The sequence below is a fragment of the Rhinoderma darwinii genome, chromosome 2 (genome assembly GCF_050947455.1).
Source record: "Rhinoderma darwinii isolate aRhiDar2 chromosome 2, aRhiDar2.hap1, whole genome shotgun sequence".
In the NCBI taxonomy this organism is placed as follows: domain Eukaryota; kingdom Metazoa; phylum Chordata; class Amphibia; order Anura; family Rhinodermatidae; genus Rhinoderma; species Rhinoderma darwinii.
In genome coordinates, this window is record NC_134688.1 from 369,514,456 (window position 1) to 369,540,175 (window position 25,720).

Sequence of the window (25,720 nt, forward strand, 5' to 3'; positions counted from 1 at the left end):
GGGAGAATGGGAGAGGGAGGAAGATTGAAAAGGAGAGAGAGTCAGAGCAAAGGCCCTTTTACACTGGCCAATTACCGGGCATCCCGATATTTGCCCTCTGTAAACAGGGCAGCGATCAGCAGATGAACGAGCAAACGCTCGTTCATCTGCTGAGCATATCATTTTAAAAGTGTAAAATATTATCTTTGTCGGCAGCACATCTCCCTGCAGACATGATATAAATGTATGGGGATGAGCGATCGGAGTAACGAGCGCTCGTCCCCATACTAGCTCCTTGTGAAATTGCAAATGAGCGCCGATCAATGAGCTGTCTCATTGATCCGCGCTCATTGCACCAGCCAAAATAGGCCAGTGTAAAAGCACCTTAAGGAGGCTCTGTCATCAGTTTATGACTGCCCTATCTCCACCACCTCCAACTTCACCAGAACGTCGGGAGAATGGCTGGCTGGAGGCGATGTCTGGTCATTCTCCCGACACCATGGTGAAGTTACTGTGGGAGTAAGTGACGGTACATCACGCTGTGCTGTGAGTACAGCTAGACATGAATGAAGAAAAGTGTATGACGCTGATTGGTCAGCGTCATACACTTTTCTTTACAATGCCCACTTGGTCAAAAGTTTAAAAAAAACGCCCAGTTGGGCATTAAGAAAAAATTTGCATAAATCTTATAATCTTCATAATTTTTTCAAAAATAAAAGTTTTAAAAAAACAACAAAAAAAGCCCAGTACTTATCTACATCAAAGCGTAGTCTACAAAGCTATTTCATACCGGGAAAAAAGGGTATAACGACGCATACAGGTCTGGCTTCTGCCAAAAGGACACTCTTTTGGCATATGCCGGATAAATGAGGGTCTATGGATACGTTTGACTAATACACCAGGAGCTTTCCAAGCATATATGCTGACTGTAGCGCCAAAACGTGATGTGAACAGGCTCTTAAAATGGAAAGAAGAAAGGAATGGAGAGAGAGGAAGAAAGGGAGAGTGTCAACCACCCACACCCAATGCTTTTTAAAAAAAATGGGAAAGCTAGAGTGTGTCAATCTTGGTTTTGAATTCCAAATGAATAACTATGTGAATAAATCTCAGACATTGGTTTTAACCTTTTGTAATATTTCTTTCTTTGTTAGGTATGGTGACATGGTGCCCAAGACTATAGCTGGAAAAATCTTTGGATCTATTTGCTCACTGAGTGGAGTCCTTGTGATAGCACTGCCAGTCCCGGTCATCGTTTCAAATTTCAGCCGGATATACCACCAAAATCAGCGGACTGACAAGAGACGAGCACAAAAGGTTAGTAGTATATGTCATTCCTTGAACAGTGGAGATATTTATAACTGTACACAAACTGTCTGCAATTTTTTGGGTACCGCAAAATAGAGTGCTCCACCTTCACTTGAGACATGGAAGTCATTATGTCTCGTAATATTTGTTCTACTTCAGAATAGACAAAAATGAAAGCTGTAAACCTTCTAGCCTTTCTTACTGACAAATAGTACCACTAGATACTATGTATCTGCATATAAAGTGAGCTCTGTATATAGTGTGGGCTACCCATTCAAGCACCAGGAGATGCCAGCTGAATGATGTGTTGAATGTCATATCTACATGCACAGCTTATTGCTCCTCAGCACAGATGGCCTGTAAAAGCAGATTACTATATTTTATGGGATTGTATGAAAAGAAAGTACTACTTTATTGGGCATAAGGCCAGTGAAACTGGTTGAGGCTGAAAAAAGTCGGATCTTCAGTTCTTTCTGCATTATGTTAAAGGACGGGTATACATTTGGTGCAAACTGCATTAATCCATAAATCTATGCATGGCTTTAACATTTCAAACAAATGGTACTTGTATGACGGTGCACAATGTGTTTTCTGGGCAATTATTATGTCCCATTATACCGATTGAGACCCTTCTGAATGGCACATAACATGTAAACAACATGGTTGCTGATCTCTACTCAAACCTTCATCCATCTGATACTATAAGCAGTAAAATGCACCAAAAAACAAGGGTCATGTAGCTATGGAGTAGATCAAAGAACATAACAGTTCCATTTAGCACATTTGGGATGAGGTGTGCAGTTTAGCAGGATCAGCATTTATTTTGGCCATATCATCATCTAATTTGTTGTGAGATGCCATTGTGTCAGCTGGCGTCAGCACCCCTGTTATACATTTCAGATACTGTATCTTGCGGAATACATGCTCCGGTAGCATCGGGTCCATGCTCTTTGCCCCATAATTATACGTACCTAAATGTATTTTTTTGTTAAAATCTGAATGGTATGGTGGAATGAGACAGAGAAAACTGTTCAGTACTGCCCTTTCCCTGCCCTCAGCTCGGTGCCAGTTAGTCCTTGAGCTGAAGACCTCAGTAATAAAAGAATGGATGACTGAAAGCTAGGCATAGGGATAAAGTGAAGACCCTCTTAAAACATTTTATTCAGAGTAAACATGTACAGACAATATCAGACATCACATAGTGACAAAACGAATCGACATTTTAAAAATGAAGCGTGTGGACCCTGCTCGCAAGAGCTTACAATCTATGCGCCTGATCAGCAATATTTGCATACATTTTTTTAATTATTAGAGGAATAGTATAACTTTTACCTCATTTCACTGATCCCTGTACAAACAAGCAGCTGCTGAACTGCTTATGCTGTAGTCAAGCAGATCCCTTGTGCAGATGGAGTAAGCTCCCTATAAGTATATGAAGCTAAATCATATCTAGCAATAGAGATCAAAATTGAAGAATGCTGATTAAAGTCCTGGGTGAATAGTTCATACCCTTCCATGTAAAACAGATACAAATAGTATAAACCAGTCAACAGCTGAAGAAAACTAATCTGTAGAGGCCTCAATAAATCCTCTTTTTAGTGCAACAGATTCACAATTTCACCTCACAGTTAAAGTCCAGTCCTCGTAGTCACTAGTAAATTATATATAAGATCATGGTCTTTTATTACATAAGATATCTAAACGCTACATCTTTCTTCAGTGACTGTAGTCAAAGAAAGAGACACAACACTAGCGACAGTACAAGAGAAATGAAATGTTATTACTACAGGGCCACCAAAGCATGAATGTGACTAGTTTATGTTTGAGTGTTTTTTTCTAGAGTAGATGGGTCAGTACTATACAGTAGAATTAGCCTATGTGACTGCTATTGGGCCTATGAAAAGAGGAAGGGCCGCGCCGTGGTTGGTTCCATCCTGTTTACTATTGAGTGGCATGATCCTGTGCAGGATTCCCTTCTCCAGAGGTACTAATTGTTAGAAAAAAAAGCAGGCGGGAAATTGGCCAAAGGGTCGTGAAAAGGAAGCAAAAGAAACACCATGCTGTTCTTTCCCATGTAGCAAAACCGGGCAGCATATTTTGGAGGCCCATTTGCGGTGCGGGCCCCCTTTCTTCTATGTACATCACTGGGTGATACACTGTACTATCTGTAGTATGTTCCCAATATCCCCCTGGTTCTTGCTGCAGAATATACAATATCTTATCCATTATTTAGTTGTAATGATAAATTTTACTATGCACAGAAAACATTTTCGTAAATACAGTAGATTGGGTCCTACTGGCTATCTAAGTGTACTGCTACACATAACTATGTCCCAAAAATGTCCTGGCAATGTCCTGATACCCTTTTCAGCAATGCTCTAATGTATTTCTATCATCCAATGAGTCCAGGGAAAGGAGTCCATCTTTCATTAAACTGACAGCATAGTGTCCAGTCCCTAGTAATACCATGTAATAATGTCCACTCCCTGGTGGTCTTGTATGAAGTTTACCCGGTGATTTAATGATAGAGTTCTAGTGGCTTTATTCTGAATCTTAAAATTTACTCAATATTGTCATAAAAGTTTTAAATTAAATTTAACCTGCAGAGTAATAATTGTAACAATCCTTTAGGCAATAATTGTCTCTTTCTTCTACACAAAGTAGCAATTGTCTGGTCCTCTAGGTGATATATGATATAGGATCTATATCCACTGACCTGGATAGGTGTAATTAAACTGTTAGCGAGAACTGTGTAGTCCATGTTAGAGTTTACATTGCATTCAGGGGATTCCAGACCTCCTGTGCAATACTAGTGGGGTACTGTGCATGCTGCACTTTTTGGGTCAAACCTTAAAGAGACTCTGTCACCACATTATAAGTGCCCTGTCTCCTACATAAGGAGATGGGCGCTGTAATGTAGGTGACAGTAATGCTTTTTATTTAAAAAAACGATCTTTTTTCACAAAGTTAGGAGCGATTTAAGTTTATGCTAATGAGCTTTCTTAATGCCCAAGTGGGCGTACTTTTACTTTCGACCAAGTGGGCGTTGTACAGAGGAGTGCATGATGCTGACCAATCAGCATCATGCACTCCTCTCCATTCATTTACACTGCACTAGCGATATAGCTATATCGCTATGTGCAGCCTCATACACAAGCCCTAACATTACTAGTGTCCTGATAATGAATACACATGAAATCCAGCCTGGACGTCATGTGTACTCAGAATCCTGACACTTCTGACTCTTTTTTTGTGAGATTCCGGCAAGTGAAACCAAATCTCGTTTAGCTCCGAGATCTCGCGAGATTTCGTATCCGTTGCTGGAATCTCACAAAAAAAAGTCAGAAGTGTCAGGATTCTGAGTACACATGACGTCCAGGCTGGATGGTCATGTGTATTCATTATCAGGACACTGTAGTAATGTTAGGGCTTGTGTATGAGGCTGCACATAGCGATATAACTATATCGCTAGTGCAGTGTAAATGAATGGAGAGGAGTGCATGATGCCGATTGGTCAGCGTCACGCACTCCTCTGTACAACGCCCACTTGGTCGAAAGTAAAAGTACGCCCACTTGGGCATTAAGAAAGCTCATTAGCATAAACTTAAATCGCTCCTAACTTTGTGAAAAAAGATCGTTTTTTTAAATAAAAAGCATTACTGTCACCTACATTATAGCGCCGATCTCCTTATGTAGGAGATAGGGCACTTATAATGTGGTGACAGAGCCTCTTTAAAGAGTAAACCAATATTCCTTCAGGGCAGGTTTTTAGCCTTTGGGTGTAGATACAAATTTCCTATACACTGGCAACAACCTTAGATCTTGTAAATGGTGAGTAATTCAACCACAAAGTATATTCAAAAGTTGTATAACTTTTCATTACACAGTTAAGAAGCGATATTTACATAAAACTAAAAAACTCCAAGTCTTCAGACCCTTTCACTTTTTTCACATTTTGTTATGTTGAGGCTTTATGCTAAGAAAAAAAATTATGTTTTTCCCCATTATTCTGCACTCAATACCCCATAATTACAAAAAGTGAAAACAGAATGTTAGTAATCTTTGCTAATTTATTGAAAAGGAAAAACTAAAATATTGCATTGACATCAGACTCTTTACTCAGTACTTAGTTGTAGCACCTCTGGCAGGGATAACAGCCTCTAGGCTTCTTGGGTATGATGCCACAAGGTTTGCCTGGATTTGGGGATTTTCTGCCATTCTTCCTTGCAGATACTCTCAAGCTCTGTCAGGTTGGATGGGGAGGGTCGGTGGACAGCCATTTTCACATCTCTCCAGAGTTGTCCCTAAGCCACTGATGTGCTGTCTTGGCCTTCAATTGTCGCCTTCGATCTGTGTTGAGAATCCCAGACAAGAGACCCCAAGTAATGAGGCTGCAGAATTTTCCATTGTCCGTTAATGTTGGACATTATCTGCATTTGTCTATGAGTTCCAAATTAATGAATGCCCTCTCAATGGTGGATCTGAGAGTGGCCGGCCAGAGAGACAATGACATGCAGGTTTGATGTTCAAACGATCTCTCCCCCTGGGGGCGGATCCATCTTTATTTATAAGAAAATTAGAGTAGGTGGTAACCTCATACTTGCAAACATAAACATTCTACATATGGTAATATCCCGTCTTCCCATCCCCTCTTTAGTACATATCTTTAGCCATAAAAAATACAATGTCATCACGTTTTCTCACGTTGCCTTTGTAACAGCTGAAATGCAAAGCCAAAAACCAAATGACTTAGAATAGAATAGCCATCCCCCCTGTAGGCTGTTGTCAGCAGATCTTTGAGCTTTAGTGACAACTGTCCATGTGAAGCAATTTAGGTTCACACATATAAAGATATTAAAATATTTTTGACAATTCCCTTCTTTTGAACATAAATTTGCTTAGCCATGTATTAGAATAGCCATCCGAGATTACGTTCTGATCAGTTCCCCTGAATCAGGGTACCGTGTGCCATTCACTGCGACATGGGTACTCAGTATACGTGTCTATAAATAGAACACTCTGGATCAGGTTTTCATTAAGAATATCTCTGTACTTTGCGCCATTCATCTTTCCTTTAACCCTTACCAGTCTCCAGGTCCCAGCTGCTGAAAAACCCCCACCGCATGATGCTGCCACCCCCATGCTCTACTGTAGAGATGGAATTGGGCAGGTGATGAGCAGTGCCTGGTTTCCTCCAGACATGACGATTAGAATTGAAGCAAAAAAGTTCAATCTTGGTTTCATCAGACCACAGAGTCTTGTTTCTCACAGTCCTTTAGGTGCTTTTCATGCAAACTCCAGATGGGGTTTCATGTGTCTTTTACTGAGGAGAGGCTTCTTTCTGGCCACTCTGCCATAAAGCCTAAATTGGTGGAGTGCCACAGTGATGGTTGACCTTCTGGAAGTTTCTCCCATCTGCACACAGGATCTTTGGTGCACAGCCAGAGTGACCATTGGGTTCATACCAAGTCCCTTCTCCCCCGATTACTTAGTTTGGTGGGGCGTCCAGCTCTAGGAAGAGTCCTGGTTGCGCCAAACTTCTTCCACTTAAGAATTATGGAGGCCACTGTGCTTTTGGGAACTTTCCTTGCAGCAGAATTTTTTTTGTACCCTTCTCTAGATCTGTGCCTCTACACAATCTTGTCTCTGAGCTCTACAGGCAATTCTATATTCCTCATGGCTTGGTTTTTGCTTTGATATGCATTATCAGCTGTAAGACCTTTTATATATATATATATTTATATATATATATATATATATATATATATATATATATAGACAGAGGTGTGTCTTTCCAAATCATGTCCAATCAAATGAATTTACCACAGGTGGACTCCAATCAAAGTGTAGAAACTTTTCAACATGATCTATAGAAATGGGAGGCCCCCAAAGCTTCAAGTGTCATAGAAAAGGGTCTGAATACTTATGTCAATGAGAAATTGGAGTTTTTCATTTTTAATAAATTTGCAAACATTTTTAAAATTCTGTTTTCACTTTGTCATTATGGGGTATTGAGTGCAGAATGATAGGGAAAAACTTGATTTTTTATTTTATTTTAGCACAAGGCCTCAACATATCGAAAGTGAAAGGGTCTGAAGACTTTCCGAATGCGCTGTATATGGTTTCTCAAGACAGTTTGGTATGGAATAAACAATAATGGCTGACCTACAAGGTTTATCCGTACAGATTTGTATGGAATAATCCACATTGGCTGACCTATAAGGTTGAGTAATACAGCTTCGTATGGGATACTAAATAATGGCAGGCCCATAAGGTGCATCAATACAGTTTGATGTAAAATACTGAATATTGGCTGACCTATAAGGTATATCAATACAGCTTGGTATGGGATACTGAATAATGGCTGACCTATAAGGTGTACAATACAGTTTGGTATGGGATACAAAATAATGGCTGACCTATAGGGTTTATCAATACAGCTTGGTACAAAATAATCAATATTGGCTGCCCTTTAAGGTTTTTTAAAATAGCTTGGTATGGAATACTGAATATTGTCCAACTAGCTGTTATATCCGGCGTTGCTCGGGAAGTTGACTTACGATATAGATAGAGTAAGGCTATGTTCACACGGGGTCTTTTGCCGAGTTTATTGACGCGGAAACCGCGTCGCAAAACTCGGCAGAAACTCCCCGAGAACGCCTCCCATTGATTTCAATGGGAGGCGTCGGCGTCTTTTTCCCGCGAGCAGTAAAACTGCCTCGCGGGAAAAAGAAGCGACATGCCCTATCTTCGGGCGCTTCCGCCTCCGACCTCCCATTGACTTCAATGGGAGGCAGGAGAAAGCGTGTTTTCTGCCCGCGGCGCTCAATGGCCGCGGGCGAAAAACGGCGCGATCATTGCTATTCACACGGAGTATTTTGGGGGAGGAATATCTGCCTCAAAATTCCGTTTGGAGCTTTGAGGCAGATATTCCTCCCCCAAAATACTCCGTGTGAACATAGCCTAAAAGCTTACTATTTAAATACCTCTCAGTATGAATTTAATTGCTACCTCTCAATATGAATTTAATTGCTAGAGAGTGTAAATAATGTTATTGGAAGCATAAAAGAAATGAAATGAAGCAATATATTCATTACAGATTTATATAGTGTTGATTTAGGACTGGCAATAATGGCTGACCTATACGATTTATCAATACAGCTTGGTACAGAATATTGAATATTGGCCGGCCAATAAGTTTCTACCTGAGAGGTCCACCATGCAAAATGAACCATTGATTGATGGTGTGATAGACTCCCAATAATGGTGATTCTATAATAAATCTAGTAAAAAGAAAAGCTGTGCCCGATGCCCATGAAACACGTATACTTGCTGCCATTGTCTTTCACTTGCATGATTATTTCTGTGGACAGCAACTTTTTTTGTACAAGTTTTATAAATATCCATATGTTCTGCAAAAGTTTGGCAACATTAATTACAAAACTATCAATCAGTATTAGACTTTAGTTACAAAAATAGTTTTGTATTAAATAGCTGAGGCATATTGCAATTAAACTGGGTAGTTTTAGGGCTAACAGACATGACTGTAACAGATAAGCTGCACAGTATCTATGGAAACCGATGTCTTCTATATCAGCTTGTACAGTGGAAAACACAGAGGAGAACGAGTCGGCCGCCGTGGTCATTATTCATGATAAAGCGTAGGGGATAAGATCTATTTTAATATACTACCTGTATTTGTATAAACTAAAAATGGTTATGTGGTATTCACTGTAGGACGGAACTATTTATTCATGCAATGCATATCACTACTATGAGGGAACTTCATAGCACTGTTATTTATTCATTGTATGGTACTTAATGTTGAAAACTGAATGACATGATTATTTATACAGTATGTGGCAGTAGTATGTGGGTGCCATATGGCAGTATTATTGTTGATTAAAAATAGTATCATCTATGCAGTGACTTTTATAATGAAGATCTAATTTGTAATGTATTGTCAGTATATTTATAAAATCAGAAGTCCTATATTTATAGAACCATTTAGTGCACAGTCTTTGCTCAGATGACAAAAGTTTTTTCTGAACATTTTGCAAACGGTGGTGTATGTGCCCGAGGGGGTTGAAAGTACTTATGTACTTATGTCTACTAACAAATATCCCCCCCAGAACACTCAGTTTGGTCTAAATGACTGACAGTCGAAGAGTTAGATGCAGATCCAAGGCATCCAATCTATGAATTTTACTCACAATCTCTGTACAAAAGGTCCAGTACACAAAGCCAGTCACTGAAAACAATTGAAAGCAATTGAAAGGGCTGTTATATAGTGATGGAGGTCCAGAATACAAGGACAACAGTACATGTTCTGCTCTTCTTCTTCTAATCATGCATATTTATAAGTCTGTACACACCGTGGGCCCTTTATTAGGTACACCTCCTCATTAAAACAAATGTACAATCAGCCAATCCGGTTGCAGCAACTCAAAGCATAAGGGGTAATTCCTTTAATAATTTTGAGGCAGATTTTGAACTGGCAGCGTTTTTTTCCACAGTCTTTGCAGTGTTTTTTCCCATGGCTATTGAATCTAATGTACGGACCGCGGGCAAAAAACGCAGCAAAAAACTTTCAGAAATGAGCACCGCAGGTTTTTTCTGCCTTCAATTGATTTTAATGGGAGGTCAGAGGTGGAAACCGTGGCAGGAAAGAACATGACACTTTTTTTCGGCAGTCTTTTGCTGCTGATTCCGGAGCGGTTTCCACTTCAAAATCAGCATAAAAAAACTCTGTGTGAACTGACTCTAAAAGGATCTAAACATGGCCTAAGACAACATCGGATTTGTAAAGAAATGTAATGTCAGAATAAGTTAAGAATATTTCCAGTACTTTGTTGGATTCACACCACAAAGAGTCCAGGCTATTCCTAAGGGTATGTTCACACGCTAACTCAAAAATGTCTGAAAATACGGAGCCGTTTTCAAGCAAAAACAGCTCCTTATTTTCAGACGTTTTTGTAGCAACTCACGCTTTTCGCAGAGTATTTTACGGCTGTTTTTGGAGTTGTTTTTCAATGGAGTCAATGGAAAACAGCTCCGAAAACATCCCAAGAAATTACCTGCACTTCTTTTGACGCGGCGTCTTTTTACGTGCCGTATTTTGAAAATTACGCGTAAAATTACGCCTCGTGGGAACAGAACACAGTAAATTCCATTGAAAGCAATGGGCAGATGTTTGGAGGCGTAATGGTGCAGTTTTTTTAGGCCTAATTCGAGGCATAAATGGCCCGAATTAAGTCTGAAACCACTGCGTGTGAACATACCCTAACCCTTGGTAATAATACGTCAAAGATTGCCTTACCTAAAGCTTCCATGACGTACACTTACATCAGGATGTTTGCATGGGCTCCCACTGTAACAAAAAGCTCTGATCCCGGCCATTTAACCCCTCAGAAGTACCAGTCAAGAGCAAGAGCGGCATTTAAAGAGGCTCTGTCACCAGATTTTGCAACCCCTATCTGCTATTGCAGCAGATAGGCGCTGCAATGTAGATTACAGTAACGTTTTTATTTTTAAAAAACGAGCATTTTTGGCCAAGTTATGACCATTTTTGTAATTATGCAAATGAGGCTTGCAAAAGTCCAAGTGGGCGTGTTTAAAAGTAAAAGTCCAAGTGGGTGTGTATTATGTGCGTACATCGGGGCGTTTTTAATACTTTCACTAGCTGGGCGCTCTGATGAGAAGTAACATCCTCTTCTCTTCAGAACGCCCAGCTTCTGACAGTGCAGACCTGTGACGTCACTCACAGGTCCTGCATCGTGACGGCCACATCGGCACCAGAGGCTACAGTTGATTCTGCAGCAGCATCAGCGTTTGCAGGTAAGATCGACTTACCTGCAAACGCTGATGCTGCTGCAGAATCAACTGTAGCCTCTGGTGCCGATGTGGCCGTCACGATGCAGGACCTGTGAGTGACGTCACAGATCTGCACTGTCACAAGCTGGGCGTTCTGAAGAGAAGAGGATGTTACTTCTCTTCACAGCGCCCAGCTAGTAAAAGTATTAAAAACGCCCCGATGTACGCACATAATACACGCCCACTTGGACTTTTACTTTTAAACACACCCACTTGGACTTTTGCAAGCCTCATTTGCATAATTACAAAAATGGTCATAACTTGGCCAAAAATGCTCGTTTTTTAAAAATAAAAACGTTACTGTAATCTACATTGCAGCGCCTATCTGCTGCAATAGCAGATAGGGGTTGCAAAATCTGGTGACAGAGCCTCTTTAAGGAGCTCACACGGAAATCACACGCTTCAGCTGCAACACAGAGCGGTATTACGGGGTTTTGGCGGAATCAATAACGTAGTTGACTGCGCTATTGATTCCGCCAAAATAACGGAAACAAACAAAAACCATTAGCAACGGAATCGTTACCATTTAAATCAATGGTAATGCAAACGGAAAGCTATGGTTTCCGTTTGGGTTACCGTTCGTGTGTTCCCCTGACGGAAAGGTCTGACGGAACCCACGAACAGAACCCCGACGCAGATGTGAACGAAGCCTAAGAGGTGTAAGATTCTGTGCTTCTTACTCATCATACATTAACTATGTATCGGACTATCTACCTGCTTGTCTGTGAAGTGCCCCCTCTTTTTTCTTACCATTTTTTTTCTAGTAACCAATGCAATGTATAAATTGTAAGGCTGGGTTCACACGAGCATGTTACGTCCGTAAAGGACGGAGCGTATTTCGGCCGCAAGTCCCAGACCGAACACACTGCAGGGAGCCGGGCTCCTAGCATCATAGTTATGTACGATGCTAGGAGTCCCTGCCTCTCCGTGGAACTACTGTCCCGTACTGAAAACATGATTACAGTACGGGACAGTTGTCCGGCAGCGAAGCAGGGACTCCTAGCATCGTACATAACTATGGTGCTAGGAGCCCGGCTCCCTGTAGTGTGTTCGGTCCGGGACTTGCGGCCAAAATACGTTCCGTCCATTACGGACGTAACATGCTTGTGTGAACCCAGCCTAATAGTAAAATACAGCGGCTGCAAAACCAAAGCTCAGATTTCCTGTGGAAATATGTCACCTCTATAGGCAACTACTAACAATATAATACCCAAAATAAAATTAAAAAAAAGTAAAATAAATATTACAAATCTTTACATCAATCATAAGTCACATAAACGATAGATTAAGGTTGTTTTGTAAATTCGGCTCACTTTACTGGCACCGAAATCCAGGGCAATCATTTCAGGCCGGAAAAACATTTTAGTCTGACTGTGAGAAAATATATTTCCACCTTGTTGTTTTTACATTTGAGTGATTTATTGTAGTCTACATATTATTATTATTTTTTTTTAATCTAGGTTCTTGCAGAAAATCTCGCCACCAGTTAATACTCATGCTAAATGACTGTATCCAACACAGACAGCAATAGTAATCTGCTGCTCAATAGATTAACACGAGCCCCCCAGGAGACGAAAAAAACTATGACAGTGTAAAGGCTAAAGCCCTGGATATGAATATAAATAGCCAGCAATGAACAATGCTGGTGCTAAGCACAGATTTCCCTGAACTCATCTGTGCTTAGCATCTCCTCTGCTGGTGAATGGATGTCTGGGAGATCAGAGCCTGTATCATAGTTGGAAGCAGAAGAGTGAAAAATATTAACTCCTTAATCACAGTTCCCCCACTGTGATCACAACCCTACCTCTTTCAGTGTATAAGGGAGCTTTCTTTTTTTTTTTTTTATAAATAATTCATAAAACACTAAAAAAGTGTTTAGTCAGTGTCAATTTAGTTCACATCACCGTTCGCTTTCCGTTCCGGGGTTCCGTCGGAGATTTCCGTTGGGTGAACCCCGCAATGGAAAGTGAAAGTGAAACCACAGCTTCCGTTTCAGTCACCATTGATATCAATTGTGACAGAAACATCGTTAATGGTTTCCGTTCGTCATCATTACGGCAGGTTTCCGTTTCAACGATGAAATCAATAGCGGAGTTGACTGCGCTATTGATTCCGTCGAAAATAAAAAATAAAACTGTACATAAAAAATAAAAATAGCCCGCAGAACATATACCGCAGAAGAGGCGTATGAGATGCTCGCATCGGACACAGAAACTGCAAGTGATGTAGGATTCGCTATTTACTATGTCCTCCTCCTCAACTGACACCGAAGAGCCTCCTCGCAGTCACAGTAGGGTTAGCGTTCAGGTTACACCTGCACCTGAACCTAATTGGTTGCCCTCAACCTCCTACACCCCCCCATGTACTGCACTTTACTGCTGCTGCAAGTGCCAGAATCTAACAGGTCAGATGCCGTTTTTTGGGATGGTGACCGGTCCTCTTTGACTCCTGCAACTCCAGAAGATTATTACCCAGAGCAACACACTTCATTTTCCAGCTTGCTTTCTTCTCACAGTGGATCTTGGTTCCACCTCTTCTCTAGGTAAGCAACACACACGCACATGGTCAACCACATAATGCAAAAGAAAACGTGATTTATCAGACAAAGCCACCTTCTTCCATTGCTCCATCGTCCAGTTCTGATGCTCACGTGCCGATTGTAGGCACAATCGGCTATAGACAGGGGTCAGCATGGGTACTCTGACCGGTCTGCGACTATATAGTTCAAAGCACAGCAAGCTGCGATGCATTGTGTGTTCTGACACCTTTCTATCATAGCTAGCATTAACTTTTTTAGAAATTTGTGGTACAGTAACTCTGCTGTGGGATCAGACCAGAAGGGCAAACCTTTGTTTCCCACGCGCGTCAATAAGCCTTGGGTGTCCATGATTCTGTCGCCGGTTCATGGATTGTCCTTCCTCGGACCACTTTTGGTAGGTACTAACCACTGCATACCGGGAACACGCCATAAGACCTGCCGTTTTGGAGATTCTCTGACCCAGTCATCTAGCTATAACAATTTGGCCCCTGGCCAAAGTCATTCCAATCCCTTCACTTGCCTATTTTTCCTATTTCAAACACATCAACTTCAATAACTGACTGTTTACTTGCTACCTAATATATCCCACCCCTTGACAGGTGCCATTGTAATGAGATTATCACTGTTATTCCCTTCATCTGTTAGTGGTTTTAATGTTATAGCTGGTCAGTGTATGTCCAAGAAAATGTCCCCAAATTATTATTCTACCCAATAGCCATCTTGGGAAGTACAGTCAGAAAATGACTGACGATATCTTCTACTTGGTTATATATTTTGGGATTATGTTTACAGATTGTGTACTTCTGGGCTGGTGTAGTGTCCTCCATCTTTAACCCTTTCCTACACCGCGTCGTACATTTACAACACTGGCGAGAGGTAGTTCTTGCACAGTGCAGTAAATGTACAGTTAAGGGATGGCACAGGCTCAGGAGCTGAACCTGCTTCATCAGAAGCGAGTGTCTGCTGTAATATACAGCTGACACTCTGCTGCAGCAGCCAGGATTGGAGCTAACTCCAATCCCGGCTGTTTAACCCGTTAAATGCCATGGTACATAGCGACCCCGGTACCTAAGAGGTTTAACAGAGGGAGGGGGCTCGATGGGTTGTCATAGCCATCGAGGGCCTAACAACAGCCCCAGGTGTGCCATGGATGAGAGCCTATTAAAGGGGTTGTCCCATCATTAACTATAATATTCATTGTAAAGATCATAAAACAATTAACAATGTGTGCCATTTACATGCTATTAAAACAATGATCCAGTGAAGAGTTATAACATTAACTTACATTGTTTGTTGCCACTTGGAATTCACAGTGTATAGCAATGTGAATGTCTACCAAATAAACTGAGGGCTGGTGTACACGTATTCTCAATTACTCTCCCCACAGGTCTTTGCATAGTGATCCTCTGTTCACTGCAGAGCAGCCAACAGAAAGCTTTTTGCCTTGCTTAGTGCATGATTCGGATGTCATACAGTATATATCTTCACTACTCTGGATCCCATGTTACCTACCCCCAGGATAAATAGGAGAGGACCATATTGTCAGATGAAACAGAAGGAAAGAGATTTTGTAAAGTCACTTCCCCAGCAGCACAGATTAACAGCAGCACCAAGGCTGACACAGGGAAGCCAAAAAAAAAAAAAAGGTGAGAAACAAGGGAATAACTAAAGAATGCTGGGCCCCATGCCACACTTTTGAGTGGGGCCCCTCAAGCATGGAACCCTCCCCAACCATGGATCCCTTCAAGCATGGGGCCGCCCAGATTAGACCCCAGAACTCTAAATCAAAACCCAGATCAGACATAAAAATAAACAACTAAAAAAAACAAAACGGCATTTACTCACCACTTCTTGCTCATGGCTACTATTGAGTCTTCAGAGCCCACCTCAGATGCCCACAGGCAGACACATCAGGCCCAGACACATAAGTTCTGTGCCGTGGCACATACAAGGTGCTGACATCGGACAGTGTCATGGCTCTATATCCGCCATCTGATGATGTGGCAGCCTGTAGAGATTAATGGCGGGCCCTCTGCTGGAAGCAGCACACAATATTTTGCTGCTGCTTGTCAGAACATTGTATGCTGCAACACAATCAATGTCCTGGTGCTGCCCAGAGTTAGGAACCTGTATGCATAGTAGCCAGACCTTGTGTGCCGGGATCTAATGAAGAAGCTTGTGAGAATTTTGGGTGGTCCCCCTTTTTGCTCCTTTTTTCTTTCGGCCCAGTCGTTACGCCACAGGAGGTAAAGGTATTTTTTATATGCTAGAATCACGGCAAAAAACTTTAAAACCACTATTAAGAGTATTTTTGGTATGAAAATGAGTCATTAGATAATCTCTTTAAAGAGGCTCTGTCACCAGATTATCAAATCCCTATCTCCTATTGCATGTGATCGGCGCTGCAATGTAGATAACAGTAACGTTTTGTTTTTTTTAAAACGATCATTTTTGGCCAAGTTATGAGCATTTTTATATTTATGCAAATGAGCCTTTCTAATGGACATTGGGCGTGTTTTCTCTTATTTCCAACTGGGCGTGTATTGTGTTTTTAGCAACTGTGCGTGTTTACTTTTTTCACTGCACAATCACACTGTGCTGTGGATCATGCTGGGCTGGAACAATGAGAAGTGTAGGACGCTGATTAGTCACTTATTGGTCAGCCTCATACACTCCTCTGTACAACACCCAGTAGGTAAAAAGTAAAAACACGCCCAGTTGTCCATTGAGAAACTCATTAGGATAAATCTAAACTAGCTCCTAACTTGCTCAAAAATGATTGTTTTTCAAAATAAAAACCACTGTTGTTATCTACATTACAGCGCCAATCAGATTATGTAGGAGATAGGGCACTTATAATCTGGTGACAGAGCCTCTTTAACCCCTTAAAGGGAATGTGTTGCAAGTTTTTTTTTTTTTTTAATTGAACAGTTAGTGTAAAAATGATTAAACAGTGTTCTAATTTTTTACTTTTTTTCACGAGTCAGGAAATATTATAAATTAGATTCTAATTTATAATATTTCCCAGTGCTGGTCACTAGATGGAGCAATTCCCAAAATTGCAGCATTGCATGTGGTAAAGCAACCACATTGCTTTATGCTGCAAAATTTGGGAAAACTCACTCGCTCTAAAGAGCTCTCAGAATCCCCCCCTCCTTTATCCTGGTTGGTGCCGGGAGAAACGAGGGGATTGAACGGTCAAACCTCCTACACTGTGTGTCACCATTTTTTGAGCTAACACACAGTGTAGTAGGTTAACATACACTAGTAAACACACAGTAAAACACGAACATACATAGAAATAACTTGCAAAATTTAGAGAAAATGTTGAAAATATAGCATTTTTCAGAATTTAAATGCATCTGCTTGTAAAACAGACGGTTATACCACCCAAAATAGTTACTAGTTCACATTTCCCATAAGTCTACTTTAGATTTGCATCGTTTTTTGAGCATTCTTTTATTTTTCTTGGATGTTACAAGGCTTAGAACATAAACAGCAATTTCTCATATTTTTAAGAAAATGTCAAAAGCCTTTTTTTTAAGGTACATGTTCAGTTCTGAAGTGGCTTTGAGGGGCCTATGTATTGGAAACCCTGATAAAATACACCATTTTAAAAACTAGACCCCTCAAAGTATTCAAAACAGCATTTAGAAAGTTTTTTAACCCTTCAGGCATTTCACAAGAATTAAAGCAATGTGGAGGTGACATTTGCAAATTTCATTTTTCTTGCTGAATTTCAATTTTATTAAATTTTTCTTCTGCAACAAAGAAGGTTTTACAAGAGAAATACTACTAAATATGTATTGTCCAGATTCTGCAGTTTTTAGAAATGTCCCACATGTGTCTCTAGTCCGCTCGTGGACTAAAACACAAGCCCCAGAAGCAATGAAGGACCTAGTGCATTTTGAGGCCTCTTTTTTTATTAGAATATATTTTAGGCAGCATGCCAGGTTTGAAAAGGTGTTGAGGTGCCAAAACAGTAGGAATCCCAAAATAGTGACCCCATTTTGGAAACTGCACCCCTCAAGGAATTCATTTATAGTTGTTGTTACCATTTTGACCTCACAGTTTTTTAACAGCACCTATTTGAATTGGGCTGTGAAATGAAAAAAATTTCATTTTTTCCAATAAGATATCATTTTTTTATCAAAATTTCTATTTTCACAGGGAACAAAATACCCCATTTTGTTGCCCAATTTCTCCTGAGTGCAGCAATACCCCATTTGTGGCGATAAACTGCCGTTTGGGCCCATGGGAGGCCTCAGAAGGGAAGGAGCACTGTGTGTTCTTTGGAGTGCAGATTTTGCTTGTTTGGTTTTTGGGTGCCATGTCGCATTTGCAGAGCCCCAGAGGTATCAAAGCAATGGAAACCCACCAGAAGTGACCCCATTTTGGAAACTACACCACTCAAGGAATTCCTTTATGGGTAATGTGACCATTTAGACACCATAGTTTCTTCACAGGACTTATTTGAATTGGGCTGGGAATTAAAAAATATATATTTTTTCCAATAATATGTCATTTTATCTCAAAAATTCTTATTTTCACAAGAAATAAAATACTACATTTTGTTGCCCAATTTGTCCTGAGTGCGGTAATACCCCATTTGTGGTGATAAACGGCCGTTTGGGCCCATGGGAGGGCTCAGAAGGAAAGGAGCGCTATTTGTTCTTTGGAGTCCAGATTTTGCTGGATTGGTTTTCGGGTGCCATGTCGCATTTGCAGAGCCCCAGAGGTATCAAAGCAATGGAAACCCACCAGAAGTTACCCCATTTTGGAAACTACACCCCTCAAGGAATTCATTTATGGGTGTTGTGACCATTTTGACCCCATAGTTTTTTCACAGAACTTATTTGAATTGGGCTGGGAATTAAAACAAAATTATTTTTTTCCGATAATATGTAGTTTTGGCTGAAAATGTCTTATTTTCACAAGAAATAAAATACCCCATTCTGTTGCGCAATTTGTCCAGAGTGCAGCAATGCCCCATTTGTGGTGATAAACTGCCGTTTGGGCCCATGGTAAGGCTCAGAACGAAAGGACCACCATTTGGCCTACTGGGGATTTTCTGGTGCGGAGTCATGTATGCAGAAGCACCTGAGGTACCAGTACAGTTGAAACCCGCAAGAAGTGACCCCGTTTTAAAAACTACACCCTTGAGGCATTCATCTAGAGGTGTAGTGAGCATTTTGACCGGAGACATACACCCCATAAACTGTAATGTTGGTTCTCACGGGTATGGCAATACCCTCAATGTGGCTGTTATCAGCTGCCTGGGCACACGGCAGGGCTCAGAAGGGAAAGATGAGGGGGATAAGCTGTGCGGAGTGCATCAGGGTAAGTAAAATTGGGGTAAATTATAAACCAAGGGATGTATGATAAATTTTAAAACACTCTTTCATACAGAGCACTGGTTATTCGGGACACGCGTCACATTGATATATTGTGTCCTCCCTTATCCCCCTCTTATAGCAGACTTTGCACCTCTTTTGACTTTTTACCTTCTTGCCAGTTTGGGGAACTTCTCCTGGAAAGTGTTGCCCTGGTACGATGTGTGTGGCCTCGCTTCCAGAAGTACTGGGTGCCCCCCCCCACTTCCTGGTGTAATGACGGGGGTGGGTAGACAGACAAGTGAGCCCTAATCTACCCGCCACTCAGTCCCTGCCTACTTGCAACGACCCGCCCTAGGCGACGGGGTACAACTGGGCGACGGTCCCTACGCTCAATAAGTGCATGACAGACAAACAAACAAGGGTACACAGAGCTAGGGGGAGAAAGGGGCAGTTGCCTACGGCAACACCGTGAGCAACAAGAGAAGTGAACAAGCTGAGTCAAACCAGGAGAGTACGAGGTGCCAAATGCAGAGCAGGAGAGTAGTAAACAAACCGAGTCAAAGCAGGAGTGTACGAGGTACCAAACGCAGAGCAGGAGAGTAGTCAGCAAGCCGGGCTCAGTATGAAACAAGGACAATAGTACAAGAAGCCGCAGCAGGGCCAGGAAACCAAACAAGAAGAATCACAAGCAAAGGAGGAACAGGAAAGGCAGGTATAAATAGACAGAGGGCGGGAGCTAGCTCCGTCTGGCCAGGCTGTGATAGGTTCTACCACTTCCTAAGCCTGCCACCCTGAGTGGTGGTGGAAGATGGAGTCAGTCTCACAGACATAGAAGCAGGTGCAGACTGATTATCTATGGGCGTTAACCCCGAAGCTGTGCCTGGCAGATCCTTTACAGTACCCCCCTTTTATGAGGGGCCACCGGACCCTTTCTAAGTGGACCTGGTTTACTGGGGAAACGAAGGTGAAACCTCCTGACCAATATCCCAGCGTGAACATCCCGAGCGGGTACCCAAGTCCTCTCCTCAGGCCCGTATCCTCTCCAATGGACCAGGTACTGGAGGGAGCCTTGGACCATCCTGCTGTCCACAATCTTGGCCACCTCGAATTCTGCCCCCTCAGGGGTGAGAACAGGGACCGGAGGTTTCCTCGAGGGAGCCAAGGACAGGGAGCAGCGTTTAAGGAGGGAGGCATGGAACACGTCGTGTACTCGAAAAGATGGGGGCAACTCCAGTCGGAAGGAGACAGGATTGAGGACTTTAATAACCTTGTACGGCCCTATAAACCGGGGAGCAAACTGCTTGGACGGGACCTTAAGGTGCAAATTTTTAGACGATAGCCACACCAGATCCCCGACCATAAACAAGGGGTTAGCAGAACGTTTTCTATCTGCCTGAGTTTTTTGTATGCTCTGGGACGCCTCTAGGTTCTTCTGAACCTGAGCCCAGACTGTGCACAGTTCTCGATGAACGACCTCTACCTCGGGATTGTTGGAACTACCAGGTGAAACGGAAGAGAACCGTGGATTAAACCCAAAATTACAGAAAAAGGGGGAGACCCCTGACGAGTTACTGACCCGGTTATTAAGGGAAAATTCGGCGAGGGGAATGAATGAGACCCAATCATATTGACAGTCAGAGATAAAACACCTTAAATATTGTTCTAGAGACTGATTAGTCCTCTCAGTTTGGCCATTAGTTTCAGGATGGAAGGCAGAGGAGAAGGACAGATCAATCTCCAACTTTTTACATAAGGCTCTCCAAAACAATGAAACAAATTGTACCCCTCTATCAGAAACAATATTGACAGGGACCCCATGGAGACGCAGGATGTGTTTGACAAAAAAGGTAGCTAACGTCTTAGCATTGGGTAGTTTCTTGAGGGGCGCAAAATGGCACATCTTACTGAAGCGGTCTACTACAAACCACACCACCGACTTGCCTTGAGATGGAGGCAAATCGGTGATAAAATCCATGGAGATATGGGTCCAAGGTCTCTGGGGAATGGGCAAAGAACATAGTAAGCCCGCTGGTCGGGACCTGGGAGTCTTGGACCTAGCACAAACTTCACAAGCGGCGATGTAGGCCTTAACGTCTTTAGGTAACCCAGGCCACCAATAGTTTCTGGCAATGAGGTGCTTGGTACCCAGGATGCCTGGATGGCCAGATAGTGCAGAGTCATGATTTTCCCTAAGTACCCTTAGCCGGAATTGCAGGGGAACAAACAGCTTGTTCTCAGGAAGGCTCCCGGTAGCTGAACCTTGATCAGCCGCAATTTCAGAGACTAAATCAGAATCAATAGCGGAAATGATTATACCTGGAGGCAAAATACAAGCAGGATCTTCCTCCGAAGGAGGGCTGGCCATGAAGCTACGTGACAGTGCATCAGCCTTAACATTTTTAGACCCAGCCCTATAGGTAACCACAAAGTTGAATCTGGTAAAAAATAACGCCCAACGAGCTTGTCTCGGGTTTAGCCTCCGGGCAGATTCTAGGAAAACCAGATTCTTGTGGTCGGTAAGGACCGTTACCTGGTGCCTAGCCCCCTCCAGGAAGTGGCACCACTCTTCAAATGCCCATTTAATGGCTAAGAGTTTGCGGTTGCCAATATCATAGTTACTCTCAGTGGGTGAAAACTTCCTGGAGAAGTAGGCACAGGGACGGAGATGGGTGAGGGACCTGGTACCCTGGGACAAGACAGCCCCCACTCCCACCTCGGACGCGTCAACCTCCACGATAAATGGCTCCATTTGGTTGGGCTGAACCAGCACCGGGGCCGAGATAAAGCACTTCTTAGAAGACCCTGAATCCACGAAGGCACTGCCGGTAGCAGACCTACCACCAAAAGAGACCTGAAAGGGAAGCAAGATTTTATTAAGTTTCATATTTACGGGAAATACCTGTGCGCCCAAGTGACCTCCCCAATGATCACTTAGACGCGGAAGTTCTCCGGCTGCATTCTTATGCTTAGGACAGTTGTTCACTTGATGCTTGTCATCCCCACAGTAGAAGCAGAGACCATTCTTCCTGCGGAAATCTCTACGTTGTTGGGGGGACACGGAGGCCCCGAGTTGCATAGGTACCTCCGAGTCCTCCGGGGAGGAACGAAGCAACGGAACCTCGGGAGGGATCATGGGGGAGTTAGAGGAGAAAACATCAAGACGTTCAAGTCGTCGTTCCCTGAGACGTCGGTCAAGTCGTACCGCTAAAGCCATAACCTGGTCTAGGGAGTCAGAAGAGGGATAACTAACTAGCAGATCTTTCAGGGCGTTCGACAGACCCAACCTAAACTGGCACCTTAAGGCAGGGTCATTCCACCGAGAAGCTACGCACCACTTCCTAAAGTCAGAGCAATACTCCTCAACAGGTCTCTTACCCTGACGTAAGGTCACCAGCTGACTCTCGGCAAAAGCAGTCTTGTCAGTCTCGTCATAGATGAGTCCGAGAGCAGAAAAGAAAAGATCAACAGAGGAAAGTTCAGGGGCATCAGGAGCCAAGGAGAAGGCCCATTCTTGGGGCCCTTCCTGGAGCCGGGACATAATTATACCCACCCGCTGGCTCTCAGAACCTGAGGAGTGGGGCTTTAAACGAAAATAGAGCCTACAAATCTCCCGAAAGGAGAGAAAAGTCTTCCGGTCCCCTGAGAACCGGTCGGGCAACTTGAGGTGGGGTTCAAGAGGTGAGGTGAGGGGGACTACCATGGTAGCATCAGGCTGGTTGACCCTCTGAGCCAGGGCCTGGACCTGTAGGGAGAGACCCTGCATTTGCTGAGCCAGGGTCTCAAGGGGGTCCATAGTGGTGTCAGGGACCAGGGTAGACTAGGTATGGGCTTGTGATTATGTAATGACGGGGGTGGGGAGACAGACAAGTGAGCCCTAATCTACCCGCCACTCAGTCCCTGCCTACTTGCAGAGCAGGCGACGGGGTACAACTGGGCGACGGTCCCTACGCTCAATAAGTGCACGACAGACAAACAGACAAGGGTACACAGAGCTAGGGGGAGAAAGGGGCAGTTGCCCACGGCAACACCGTGAACAACAAGAGAAGTGAACAAGCCGAGTCAAACCAGGAGTGTACGAGGTACCAAACGCAGAGCAGGAGAGTAGTCAGCAAGCCGGGCTCAGTATGAAGCAAGGACAATAGTACAAGAAGCTGCAGCAGGGCCAGGAAACCAAACAAGAAGAATCACAAGCAAAGGAGGAACAGGAAAGGCAGGTATAAATAGACAGAGGGCGGGAGCTAGCGCCGTCTGGCCAGGCTGTGATAGGTTCTCCCACTCCTAAGCCTGCCACCCTGAGTGGTGGAAGATGGAGTCAGTCTCACAGACATAGAAGCAGGTGCAGACTGATTATCTATGGGCGTTAACCCCGAAGCTGTGCCTGGCAGATCCTTTACAACAGAGTTTTAAAACATCATTTTGTGACTTCATTGTTGTCTGTGGCTACTAGAAAAATAATAATCGAATTATCTGTATAAATTTAATGTTAGGACTTCGAGTTGTACAGAGCCATAATATAGCATGAATAGCAGTCTCTGGGGTTATACTGTACCTTCATATGTCTCCAATTTCATATGTAAGTTGAAATTGTGTATTACTCCATCAAGCAATGCATCTAGGGGAAAATATAATTGTAATATGGTGGCCTATGGATTGCATATGGCTCTGTGTGCCCCCATATAGTGGTTAGGACCCCTTTCTGATACTATATAGTAGATAGATCCTCTTTGTACTCCCATATAGTAGATAGTTCCCCATTTGTGCCCTCATATAATATTTAGGTTCCCTTTGTGTCCCCATGTAGTAGTTGGGCCCCCTTTGTGCCTCTCATATAGTAGTTAGGCCCTCTTTGTGCCCCCTATATAAGTTACTTTCCCTTTGTGCTGCATCTATAGTATTTAGGTCCCCTTTGTGCCACCGATATACTTAGGCCCCCTTTGCCCCTAATAGAGTTTTGGTTCCCTATTGCACCAATTAAAAAGAAAAAAATCTCACCTTACCCCATTCCCACAACGAGCGGATTGATCCTCTGCCTGCTGCTCGTGACCCAGTGTCAGTGTCAGTGTCATCACGTCGCCTGTCTTGGAACGCAGGTGAAACAACCTGCGGCCTACAAGAGTAGCGGCGAGGCAGGGAGACAATGGCCCTCTGCTCCGCTGCCGAAGAGAAGCAGCTCAGTCCTCCAGTGGGCCAGTTCAATGCTTCCTAATGGTAAGGGTTTGTTCAAACTAATATGTTTAAGTCCTACTTTTCCACTATTATATGTAACCTATTGCATAAATTTGGTGGGAACTTAAAATATAAGTCCCAAAACATGAAATAATATAGACATATTTGGTAGCGCCATGACCGTAACAATCTGTACAACAAACGTATAATATTATTTATGATGATCAGTGTATGGTGTAAAAAAAAAAAATTAAAACTGCTGCGGAACTGCTTTTTTTCTGCATTTTCGCCAAAATAAAAATGTGTAGAAATTAAACGATAATGTATTTGTACCAAAAAATGGTACCTACATAAAGCACAACTCGTCCCGCAAAGAACAAAGTCTCATACAACTACGTCGTAGAAAAAATAAAAGAGTGATGAGCGTTGGGATGCAAAGAGGGAAATCTAAAAAAATTGCTCTGTCCTCAAGGCCAAAATTGGCCGTGTCCTTAACCGCTTCCCGACCGCCCACTGTATATTCACGTCGGCATTTGCTGGGCTCTGTGCAGTGCCGACGTGAATTCACGGTGGGTGTTAAAAGCGCGATCCGGGTGTCTCAGAGTAGCGCTGACACCCAGATCGCGCTGTTATCACCTACCTCTGTTCCCGGAGATATGATCGGGACCTGATTAGTTCAGGTCCCGGTCATGTGATCGCAGGGAAAGTGTGTTGTAGCAACGAACTGGAAAGTTTGTTGCTATAACAAACTGGAAAGTTTGTTGCTACAACAAACTTTCCCGGGGACCGATTGCTGGTGCTGCAGTCGGTTACAAGGCAGAACCGGGGGCCATATAACGGCCCCGGGGTCTGCCATGCACAGCAGCCTATGAGAACCAGCCGGATGCTGGTCCTCCTAAGCTTCCTGTCAGTGTGACTCTCAGCGTCACACTGACAGTTTATAATACGTTACACTACCTAGGTAGTGTAATGTATTATAGCAGCGATCAGTGCTGCCAGTCTTCAAGTAAAACAAGTAAAAAGTAAAAAATAAAGTAATAAAAAAGTTTTATAAAAGTGTAAAAACAAGTTATAAAAGTTACAAAATAAAAGAATGCTTTTTTTCCTATAATAAGTCTTTTATTATAGGAAAAAAATGAAAATGTTAAAAAAGTACACATATTTGGTATCACCGCGTTCGTAACGACCCAAACTATAAAACTATAATATTATTTTTCCCGCACGGTGAACACCGCAAAAAAAAATAATTAAAAAAACAGTCAGAATCACTTTTTTTTGGTCATCAACTCTCCCAAAATATAGAATAAAAAGTGATCAAAAAGTCGCACGTACCCCAAAATAGTACCAATAAAAACTACAACCTGTCCCGCAAAAAACAAGCCCTTACACCGCTTTTTTGACGGAAAAATAAAAACGTTATGGCTCTCAGAATATGGGGACACAGAAAATAAATTATTTTATCAAAGTGATTTTATTGCGCAATCGACACAAAACATAAAAAACCTATATACATATGGTATCG

The 25,720-nt window shown here is 42.6% G+C and overlaps 1 protein-coding gene across 2 annotated transcripts in view; it reads left to right on the plus strand.

Moving 5' to 3' along the window:
- KCND3 (potassium voltage-gated channel subfamily D member 3) overlaps positions 1-25,720 on the plus strand; it is a 472,663-nt gene that overhangs the window by 398,660 nt on the left and 48,283 nt on the right. For both annotated transcript variants that reach the window (XM_075853874.1, XM_075853872.1), the window contains exon 4: positions 1,131-1,293. In XM_075853874.1, the coding sequence (XP_075709989.1) occupies positions 1,131-1,293 (163 nt within the window). The remainder of the gene's footprint in view (positions 1-1,130; positions 1,294-25,720) is intronic.